Source organism: Atta colombica, unplaced genomic scaffold, assembly GCF_001594045.1.
Source record: "Atta colombica isolate Treedump-2 unplaced genomic scaffold, Acol1.0 scaffold47, whole genome shotgun sequence".
NCBI classification, from domain to species: Eukaryota; Metazoa; Arthropoda; class Insecta; order Hymenoptera; family Formicidae; genus Atta; species Atta colombica.
Window position 1 is genome coordinate 1,816,550 of NW_017259536.1, and position 12,782 is coordinate 1,829,331.

General features: G+C 34.4%; 1 protein-coding gene across 1 annotated transcript in view; it reads right to left on the bottom strand.

Moving 5' to 3' along the window:
- Positions 1–12,538, bottom strand: part of LOC108691534 (beta-1,4-glucuronyltransferase 1-like) — a 23,288-nt gene extending 10,750 nt beyond the window's left edge. The window contains 3 exon segments of the mRNA XM_018199313.1: positions 10,655–10,835; positions 11,259–12,229; positions 12,506–12,538. Coding sequence (XP_018054802.1) covers positions 10,655–10,835; positions 11,259–12,229; positions 12,506–12,538 — 1,185 coding nt within the window.
- Positions 12,539–12,782: the final 244 nt, after the last annotated feature.

The window sequence follows — 12,782 nt, forward strand, 5'->3', positions numbered from 1 at the left end:
ATTTTAAATATTCGCAGATTTTTATTCCAATTTAATAAATTTCGCTATAGACTCTGTTTGTTTTTTTATTATATCAAATAATAGAGAATAAATAATAGAGAATAATAGAGAATAATAAAACAGGATATTTGCACACAATGAATTTTTACTTCATAAATTATTGAAAATGTTATCCTGGAAACAAAACTTCATATAAAATTCTACATTTTCAACTTATTTTTTCATGTAGAATCACTCTCTTATCGGTTGTACCACGATTTCCACGCTTTATCCTATATATATATATATACATAAAATTCTTAAAATAATTATTTACGAGTATAACATCTAAATTCTATTCTTCTTATATATCTTTTGTAATGCAATCTCCTCATATATGTGTTATATATCAGTTAAATTAGCACGCGAAAAGAACAATTTTGCTGAAAGATCTAAAAATTTACCGGATTTACTAGATATAAATTTGTATAATAAAATAATTTTATTGGAAATTAATTGATTGCTAAAATAAATTAAAACGTTTTGTATCATTTTTTATTTTCCAACAAAATTGTTTTTAAATTTATATACAGCAAAATTTTAAATCTTTCAAAACTTTGTTTCCGCATCCAATTGTATTATAATATATATAATGCCTGAAAAAAATTTATAAGGTAAAAATATTCAACAATATAAACTAAAATACACTCAAATGGGGGGGGCTCAGTTTGTTCATTGCAAATATTTCTGCATATTCGTTTAATTACAATTATAACGCGCTTCTTCCACAAATTTCTTTTTATCGAGTCGTTTCGCTCGATTTAGATGTGACGCCAATATAATGGCAACTTCGACAGCTCGACAGTCGGATATCCCATATTTCTGCGACGGTACATCCATAGTCGTGATTCGAAACGCTGAATAATATCCGTCGCAAACGGTAAAGCCGCGAGTGGCACTTTTCGGATAACGTCGGATCTCTCACCGAACAGAAAACGTGTGTGTTTCGTCGAACGCAAAGCGCGCAAAGAAGTGACACATATTAAAATGAAGACGTGCCGGCGCATGCCGACATAAAATAGGAACGGGCGACGGTAAACAGGGTCGTATAATTTTTCCAAATGGCATCGCCAAGTAATATGCTGGCTACGCGGCAGTAAGCCGCGAGCTAAATCTGATAATTGAGTTTTATGCCATCGCACGTCGACGTAAATCCCCGCGAATACGACGTGTCCCGTCGTCGTATGGCGCCTCCACTTATCTTCTCAGCATTAAGAGGGCACCGGTGCAGCTTGGCACAAAATTAAAGTAGCGAGAGACAAAAGAGAACGGAACGCAAAGTTTTTGCTCGTTCTCTGATGACGCTTAGGTAGAGTCCAGAATTGAAGGCCAGTTTAATTTTAGATAAATTCAATGTTATTTCAAGAGCATTAAAATCAAAAATATTTTCATGGCATACTGTTAAATTCATAATGTCCCACAATTATTTTTAATTATTTCTATAGCTATTGCTCCTATTTAACATGTCATTAATTTACCTAAAATGATAGAGTTAAAAAATTTATTTGAAGAAATACATTGAATTTGACTTAAATTATTTAATTAATTCATAGTAAATTAATTATGATACATAATAAATTAATAAATTGATAAAAATTAATAATTAATTAATTGTTTCTTTTAGTTTATTATTTACTAAATACATACATTAATATGAACTTCGAACTTAAGCCAATTCAATCACAGAATGAATCGATTTATATTTTGGCACATAATAAAAGTTAAAAATAATAAAACGTTATTTAACTCAAGTGAATTATCATTGCTCCTTTAATGTCCAACAGTGTGTATGTAAAATATTTAAAAAATTTATAAAAACTGTATATCCTTTTTGGTCGGTTAGGTACGGCAATACTCCGGTGAGCTTCGCGCGATACGATTAAGCCGATCGATCCTTTCGTACGAGGGAGAGAACTTGCATTATCCTGCGAGACACTTAAATTGCCGCTTGTTACACGGTGCCTGCGAGCCGCGAGCCATTGATCTTCCACGAGAGAATTAGCCGCTAAATTACAGATACCCTTTGGATCGAATTGGATCGTTGACTACCAATGTACTGCGCGGAATACCCGAACAGCCTAATTGAAAATCACTTTCGCCCCGATTTAATTATGATAAAATGATTAGCGGAAAAAGATCGCGCCAGAGATGCGTCGAAATAATTAAACGTATGAAAGCATTAAAATAATACCGATACAGAGACACACTCGCATATTCGAAAGTCGAATAAGATTTTTGTTACTCCATTATCGAATTTGCATTATGAAATGCAGTCACCGCGCTGTATGGCGCTTGATATATGCGCTAATAATTTGAATTCGCAGGTTAATTTGTTCGGCACTTTGCTGTAAAATGTAAATTTAAATACGCGTAATGTGAAATAAAATAAAATTTACTTATTCAGCATCATTTAATCCCGTATTAAATATCTATTTACGAAATCGGCGAATCATTTCTGACGCGAAAGAGCATTACATCAAAAATTAGCGTGGTATCGAACGAATTAAGCTAAAATAAATTATGCCGAAAGCCGGATCAAGCATTAACGAATCGCATGCAAAATAATTCGTCCACGCACGTCGCGTGTATATAACTCTGTAAATATGCTGATCATTTTAATCACTAGGAAAAATTAGGTAGCATGAGCATCAGGTTTGAAATACACTCGGTCGTCTCCATAAATCCAGCGTTTTGCGAAAAATTAATTTCGATTTGTTTCCTCGTTTGTACTTTTACATCTATAACACGCGTTAAATTTCTTCATGTTCCATGATTTTCGGTGTGTGAATCATAAACAATCGAAATAGCTACCGCATTCGGTTCAGGCAATCATTTTACTCGTACTGGTTCGTCTTTGATTTACGGTCCCAGATCCCGACGAAATCGCTCAATCATCACGGAATAACTGCTGCGTTGAAGTGTCTAGAACAAGTTATCTCGTTTCTGACTTAATCACCGGGGCGCCGAGTGGCTCGCCGCTCAATGCGATTGACTCACGATCTGTGGATCCGGGTTTGATTCCACCTGCACTTCGTATACCGATTTTTCGCGGTTCGGATTTGGCGGTTGAACTGTACACTGAGAGAAAGGATTTTGTTAATTTAACAAGCCACCAGTATCTTTAACCGGTGATCGGTAAATACGTGACAACAAATTTTGTTGTTGTGATTGCTGCTAGTCTGCTATATATAGAATCTAACCTATCTTTTGGATAGACTTTAAACTCATTTACATAGAATTCATAGATGATCGTGGAGTCTTAAGTCGTAGAAAACGACCAAGCACAGTCTAACATAGGCAAAAAAAAATTTAACTAGACTTGGTCAATTTCTTACGATTTAAGACCTTGCAACCGTTTACGATTTTTATATATATATATGTATTGTATATATGAGCCTCTTATTTGCTAGCGATATTATTTATTTCTGCTAACATTATTATTGATTATTTGTTACATTGACGAATTAATTTGCAATTGTAACAAATAGATCATTTTTTTTAACATCAAATATCACATTTGTTTTCCCTTAATTTGTTCCTATAACAAAATCATTTCTCTCAGTGTAGATTCAATGATAGTATAAATACAAGAATATGCTCATCTGATGGACGAATTTAGAAGGCTTCTGCGCAGTAGTCTGCCTACGTCACATTCGTGATAATTCAATCTCGGTGACATTCAGAGCACTTTGTTCAGCTAAAATATGGCTCTCTGCCATGATAGCTACCACCATCATGGTTTTGAAGCCACTTGATATTGCGTGAGTAGTATAGCTATACGCAAATATTGTGAAAATTCTGTGTGTTCTCTTACAAAAACAGTTAGTTATTGTTTAAATTAAAATTTTGTCTGCAATGACTATTTGTGCAATGAAGCGCATGAGATATCATTTTTTATCTTTTTTTATTCGTCGAACAACAAAAACAAATGATGCATCATGCATTTTTTTGTGCTTAATGCATTGACACTACCATGATTTACTTCATTTTTAATCGTTTGAATTTGCCGCGTAATAATGACGTAATAGTCATGACATAGTCAGGTTACAATTCTCATTGATCTTCTGTTATCATGCGCAAAAGCATACCTTGTATTTATATTATGAGTCCAATATACCGATTTTGAGAATTAAGAAAGTTTACTAGTGAATATGATTTAATAAGCGAGTTTCCCAAAGAGGCTCTAAGCTTACATATAACGATTTGGCACTTATTAACGAGGGCACTTTTTATATCCTCATCAATAATGACGGAAAGGGCTGACCTGGGGATATGAAAAAGAGAGAGGAGGAGGGGGGAGGGGGAGAAGGAGAGAGAGACTTAATCATCGCAGTCTGCGGATGTTCACGTCACTTTTTGGTGCTTTTCTCATAACAATGACTGTCTATACATTGGCGTCCTCGAGTCAATGTCATTATAAATTAGTTAGAGCTACTAATCAATAATAAGTCGAGAAATGAAACGTCAGATAACATCGATGCCATTTTTTATTCATAAGAGTGTGTCACTTCGTAGTTCGTGAAGCTGATAACTAAGTCATGAAAAAGTCAAAGTGACTTTATTTGGACGCTATATGAAAGTTAGGTGATAATTTTAACATATCTTTTTATTATAAATAAAAGATGTACCTGTTAATAGAACACGAAACCAAATAGAACACGATAACGTCATTTTGACGTTAAACTGAATCAACGTTAGACTTGATCGAAAAATAACTTTTAATGATCATTTTGAAACTATTTCGACGCCATTCTGATGCCCCTGATGAGTTTATATTCTACCTGAATAGAATCACTGTTGCATTATATTCCTCCTCAAAACTGCTATAATAGTATCAATTTCTCCTCTTATAATTTTAATTTGCACAAAGTGTCCTCAAATTATTAAATTTTACAAAACTCACAATCCAAACTAATTACAATTCGAGATATATATCGCTTTAAAAATACACGGCGAAATATGCTCATTTCCCGATTTTTATTTCTCTACACTTTGACGCCTTCCACGCCAGGCTTATCTCGCTTATCGCGGTGCGCCAGCCCCGGGTGTCGAAATCAATCCGATAACGCCAGTCTGATGAGATATCAAGCCGGGGCGGTTCGTGCCGGCGCGATCGGCGCACTCGATAAACACGACAATAAAGAATCCCGCCAGGTCCGACTACGTTGGATGGCGTGTCGAATCGACGATGACAGAATCGATCGCCAATGTAGAGTCGCGAGCGAACGGGACCAGCACGTGCCATACATTGTCAGGGGCCAAATCCTTTATATTGGCCACGTCGACAATCGCTCGATACTCGGTACATCGATGGGTAATTGAAGGTTGTATGAGGGGGAGGAAGGAGGGAAATGTTAAGCTCTCGCTCGTGGCCGGACAAAGACTACATGGGGATCGGCATGGAGAATTAACGAATCGATCGGCAATTAACTCACTCATTTTACCGGGTAATCGAAGCGAGTTGGAAAACCGACATAATTGCATCGTAATTATGGCGCATACCGCATTGTCCTCGCATATTGTACACGTAAACAGCCGAAGATTAATTAACGCAAAATAAAATCGACCCAGTGGCGGCTATATATTCTCACGAGAGACTCACATCTATATGCGGCGAGGTAATAGAAAAGACGACAACTGCAATTGCAAATTTATGTCGAGTAGAATTGATCAAATTGATTACATTTTGAAAATAGTATAATATTCAGAAACTCTGACATACACAGCTAAATGAAAAAATGTTAAAAGATTTATTCGTGTAAAAAAAAATTTTTATAATGAAAATGAAAAAGAATAGCAGAGAACAAGAATTTTTAAAGCGTGTGAAGAATGCGGTCACACGTTGCGTTCCTGAAAGAACAAAGTAACTGCTTGAGCGTTGCGTATATTGAGAGAAAAAAATGGTTGCAACTACCACAATTTAACTATAATTTACAATCATTTTCGGTGTCAACTATATTTTTTTGAAGAACTATTAATATAATTGTTAATATTATATACAATAATACTTACAAAAATAGAGCTTCTAATCATAATTATTTTACTGTGCATTTATAATCACAAATATCAAATTTTCCTTTCATCATATCAACATTACCAATAATATGTATGAATAAATCGAATCATATGATAACATGATGTTGCAATATACAACTACATTGTAGTACTATTGCAATATTATTGCAATACTAATATATATACAACTCAAATTTCATAATTAGAGTGACAAAGTGTCTCGCGGATTAATTATAATTTATGGTCATTTTCGGTGCCAACTATGTTTTTCGTAAAACTCTACAAGTATAATAATTATTACTATTATAGCAGTAATTATAAAAATGGAGCTTCTAGCTATAATTATTTTATCATGCAATTATAGTCACAAATACCAAACACCTTTCTCTGAGTATACAACGGAAATGAGTGGAAACTTTGGTAATTGACCACAGAGATGGTAAAGAGAAAATAAACAGACGGTATTCATTTTCATTCCTCCACAGGGAATAGATGCGACAGGAACCGCAGAGGAGAGAGTACCAATGTACGAGTACATACTTCCGATATCCACCAGCGCGTGTAATGCCGGCCGCATCACCGCCACCACCATCACCACTATCACAACAAGGATCTCACAACTGATAGCATCAACACTCCTAATTGTGATACATACACTTTAATATTGCCATATATTTGATGATTAAATTTTTCTGTAATAAGAAACATCTTTTCACTTACGCCATTAAAATAATATGATTTAACGAATTCACTGTGATGATCACCGTGACCAGTACTGAACTTTTCATTTACGTCACGTGGGTCACCGACAACTGATACTAAACTTTTTGTTTAACATATGAATGTAGTTTATGTTATCACACATATACAGTTCTATAATATATTATATTGTTTATTTACGTTTTTTATCGTCTAAAGAGACGTTGTTCCTTCATATGTCAAAAAGAATATCACTAAGGTCTCAGTAGTCTAAAGGACGCTCGCACGGAATGCAAGAGATCCGGATTTGACTCCCAGCCGAGGTAATATTTTTCGCAATAAGAACTAATTATTTACAGATTTTAACATCAACATTATTAAGATCGTTTCGAAGATGCGAATGAGTCAAAAATTTGTTAAACTATTAGTCAATTTAACTCGTAATATTACTGCGGTAGTTTAATAAAAGTTAGCGTTTCAAGAAATCATTTTGACACGCGTTTCTGGGAACTACGTAATATATAAATTCACACAAGAATCATACGAGCATTAAGATTCAGACCGTTTAAAGCTTTAATTTCTATAGTTTGTGTTATATGTCCTATAATATATTATATAATATATTATATAAATGTATGCTTTGTATATTGCTGGTGACTGTCAAATAAAATGTAAAATGAATAGAATCAAATAAACATCAATAGACTTATAAGATGGTAATAATCGATTTCGAACATGGTACACTGAAAAAAAAAGTTTGGATTTGATTATAATTGTAGGATAAAATAATTATGATTAAGAGCTTGTTTGTTTTTTATGATTATTACTACTATAATGTAAAAATAACCTTATATGTATAATTATTTCAAACACGAAAAAATTATAATTTCTAACAATTTCAGGTATTAATGTAATAAAATATCAATATATATAAGTAAAAAAATAAACATTTTTATTGAGTAAGCGCAATCGTAATGATAGTGAATATAATTATTTTCTTAACTTTATTTATTATTTATGCAATGATACCTATGTTTATCAGAAATATTATAAGTAAAATATTATAATAACCAAATTTTTAGCTTCGACTAAGTTATTTTATTGCCCATATTCAAATAAGAGATCAGTTGATTCAACCAAACGGAATTCTCAGTGCACTTGTCGCTGAATGTATTAATTATCTCATCTGAGGAAGATCAAAAAATCGACGAATGTCCCAGATCATAAAATTTCCTTGCACAAATGTAGTTGTGCCGATATCATACATACAGATTTTATTGCTTGTTTTATTGCCGTTGCGTATACTTCATGTGTTCGTTTTGCAGCTGTGCACGTTCATCGCGCTCGGATTTTTGCCGTGCGATGGAATTTCGTTATTTCCGTCGTAGAGTCGGAAGCGGTCGGTACTGTCGTACTTTCTTGTCAAAACAATGTGGGATCCGCATGCCACAAAAGAACATTTATATGTTCAGAGGAATACAATGCTCTGTATATATGGACTGGAAGCGGAAAGGTTCTCGCGTTTGTTTTGTGGTTTTTGGCACAAATAACATTTTAAAGATCGCTGTAATTTTAGTCACCGCGACCTCTTTCTTTCACAGAATCGTTTTAATAACTGAGTTGTTTAAATCAATTGTATATATAAAACCTATAATCTGAGCCAGAGAGAGTACATGATATACGAATTTCTTATTTTATAATATTTAAAAGAATATATATCACAAATAAACATTTCGATCCGTGTTTTGAATCCTCCTCAGTATAAATAATTCGCAAGCTTTAATAATTACAATGTCTCATATTTATATTAATGGTCAGATGAATATATTTTCTAGCGAACAACTTTGCATCAAATTGCTCGATTTGCTGAATAAACATTTAAATTAAATGAACTATTGTATTTTATGTTAAAAAATAAACAATAATTAAATTAAAAATATAACTTACATGTGATAAATATGATTGGACGAATCATAGACATTATTATATTGACATGTTCATTAACTGTAGTTACTCAAGCGTTATGTAACTGAATTGAATAAGTAAATAATAAATTCAGATAGTCACGTATATAAATTATTAAACTTACACAAACACTGAGAATTTCTATATCAATATTAATTCTATCAATATTAATTTCTATATCAATATCAATAACTTGCTAGTCAGGTACTAAATGCTAATAATAGTTATAAAACATAAAATACATACAAATAATACAACAAGGCAAAAGCAAAAACTGAGTTATTTAAATAAATAACAGAAAGAACTTTATGATTAGATTTTGGAAAGTGGAATATATATGAAAAAAAAAAACAATTTTATTGAATTATCTTAAAATGTAGATAGATATGTCTCTGAGAAAATTTTATTTTTATTAAAATAATGTAATGTATTTTTATTAAAATAATATAAAATAAAATAATGATGTTATAGAAAACTCAAGTATGATAAAATGTTGATTGCTAGAATGTCAGTAAAAACAACTGACTTGATCGTCCTATATAGATAATAACTTTGATGAATTCCAACAAAACTGTTTTCAAATCTATATATCCTTAAATTTTTGATATTTCAATAAAATCATTCTTTTCATGTAAATATGATTTTTCTGTTTTCATTTTTAATTTTAGATCGAAATAAATTTTCCTCATTTCAAGCTATCGAAGCTGCATGATTCGCTACGAGATATTACGTAATACAGTTTCAAAGTTCGGCGTTATCGATCTAAGAAATTTGCGAATCTTCGTAATTCGCGTGAGGATGACGTGCCTGAAAAGTACATTAGCGAACGCAATTTGCAGTTCACGCGACACCCGTCCCGATATGCAAACCTTCGATTACACGGCCAGAGATGCATCAAGTTTAAATTGAATAATGTCCGTTCCGCAAAACGAGCCTCCATCGTCCGATAACGCCGCGGCAATGATAATATATAATTCAATTAATGTCCCACGCGACGTGCGCAATGGGATACGCTCATTTTAGTTTGCTACTCGTCGCATGTTGAGATCCTTTTTAGCCGTTTTTCCTAGCTCGCGTCATGATCTCGCTAATACCCCCTCGTTGGCATATGTAACTTTATAGCCACTACATCCGCATTGATGATTTTCCCGTAAAATGGTTTGCCGCGTCGTCGAGTTAGCGAAATGTCGTAATCCGGAACACATCTCTCTCCCTCTTTCTCTCTCTTTCGGTTGATGAAACGGGAATATATGTACGCAGGTTATCCCGCTTTTATCGTTAATATCCCAAAATGTACATCTTTTAGTGTAATTTATGCTGACTATTTATAGAGAAGCGTAGAAACGTAATGGCCAGTAGCTGCCGGTTCCATTATTGCCATTTATCCGCTAATCCTACTAATATCCCGAAAGATATATTAATTTTCGATGTAATACTTTTTATGTCCCTGACGTTGCAGAATAAACCGGTCGCACTTGATGAAATACACACTCATATGCGATGTATACCCGTGCAATTATCATGGATACATTCGTATCTGAGCCATTTATGATCTTTATCATTCATTTTCGCTTTTCCATAGGGAAGGATATTGACGATAATGTCGGGGAAGCATTTTTAATTCAAACTGTTCTATCGATATCGCTGCTAATAGATTCAATACGTTTCATAAATAATAGCCATAAATTTTTTTATACATTGATACATCCGCTGTATTTATCTTCCCGAATACGAGTATTTTCATACATTAAAGAAAAGAACTGCATTCATCAATCTACTCGAATCGAATGTAAACTTACGTATTATTTTATATTATCTCATGTTTGGGAACAAAATTGAATTTTCGATTCACATCATCATTAATGCATTCGTCATGTAGATGATAAATGTGTTACTAGAAAAAAAGAACTACGTTATTTTAGGAAATGTCGTGTACCTGGGTATTCCTTGTATATCCGTATCCCATAAACCTTTCATCGTGGGGCGGAACGATATCTTTCGCTACGTAAAAAGGCTCGTAAAGGAATTCGAAATTCGTCACATCATGACTAATGTACACCTTACCCGTCTTCACATTTTCGTGATGCACATGGTTCAGTGACACGTCCTGCAGCCACCTATAAAATAAAAAAACTGTAAAATAAAAAGACTAAATATTTGTGTCATGAGTCTCATCCACAAAACTATTTTATATTTCACGATACATATTTTATGTACGCAAAATTATATACATATGCATGCCACGTAATTTTGTTTAAATTGTTAACTAAAAAAATAAAAATACAATCTCTAAATAATGATAAAATTATTATTAATAAATTATTACTAAAGTACAAATAATGCAACTTGTCGTAAAAAAAAATCATTATGAATTTATAGTCTGTTGAGCATTTAATCAATTTCAATCAACGGATATTAAATTGATTAGTATTTTAATTGTTTCCAATTAATTAGCGAACATAATTTCAAGAAATTTATAAAGAGCTAATGTAATATTAAATAACGTTTAATTACAATAATTGATATAAAGTGTCATTTACCTCGTGAAATTCGTGGCAAACTGATTATGTATAAAGACTTTCTGATGGAAAGGCCTGGCCAAACCTTTCGTGGCGAGCCTAATTAGCTCCGTCTTATTTGGAGGAAACCTCACGCGCGTGTCCAACTCGTACGTGGGTATTACATAGGCGCACTTATCACAGTTGTCGTTCCTAAGGAACTCGTCGAGCACGACCGTCAGATTGAAACTCGGGACAATGTCGACATCCGTTAAAAACACATAGTCCGTCTGGCAGTTTTTGCGCGCCAGGTTCCGCATGTGATTCTGCGGATATACATTCCGTATCCGCCAATTGGTCTGCTCGCTGGGCACGCGGCTCATGAACTCGTTGAGGGTGGCTTCCGGTTTGGCACAATCGACACGGTCCGGCAGTTCGAAAACGCGTGGCTGCTTCTTGGGCATTCGCATCTTCGGCACGGCAAGAGAGAAAATCACTCTCTCTCTGATAGATTCGTAGCACCTCCTCAGATACACCAGGTAACGCTGCAACACCTCAAATTCTTCATCACCGGCAGCATAGAGCGCTACGGACATCGGACCGGTCCAGTGCAAGGCGACTTGAACCAGTGAGTGTAATTTTTCCACGGAGCTCTGGGTAGCCAGACACACCCGATAGGTCTGCGAAAGCTCCGTGAACCTGCTGCCGACCAGCACCGAGTCGTACATCCGGAACATCCGCCGGGCGTCCCATCTACCGAGCTTAATGTCCAGCTTGAGACTGTTAGCGTCAGGTGACGCGGGCTGGTAATCCTGCGTGATGCACTCTGATTGTTGCTCGTGCTTGACGAGAGTGCCGAGATTCCACTCAGTGACGGCGTTCATCTCCACTTCCCGCGGGATCGCTTCTGGCGCGCAAGTCTCCGATTGCAACAGCAGGAATGTTAGCAGCATATTCGACAGCGCCAGGATGATCACGCTCGTTAAACTGAGATTCCATGGTCGGCATCCCAGCTACAAGAAAAAACAAATTTACAGCTGATTGTTCATCGTTCACATTGTTTTACGCGGGCACTGTATGGATAAAATGACTTTGCCTAAAGTCTAAGAATTTATTTGGATACAGATTTAAAAATAATTGAATCATTGAAATAATTATATGATGTTCAAGCACAGTTGAGCAATGTTGCAAAAAGTTTTAACGTTCTAACAACCAACTTGAGGTCCTACGTAATTATTTTAATAGTCTAAATTATTTTCAGATTTGTATCTAGCTAAATATTTACGTACTTTAGCAAATCGATCTTCCCGCATGGATATCATTTTAGAAAGAAAGTTCATATTGTGTGTGTGTGTGTGTGTGTGTGTGTGTGTGTGTGTGTGTGTGTGTGTGAATGAGTGACTTCGTAGATGTACAAAAATAATTCTAATCGACAATTATATGAATTTTGATTTCATAGAATTAAAGAAAGATTTATTTTAATTAACATATTTTATGTATCTTCTCCTTTTCGCGAGATCAATATTCATAGTCCTTCAAGACTATCTTAAATATATTAATATGCTA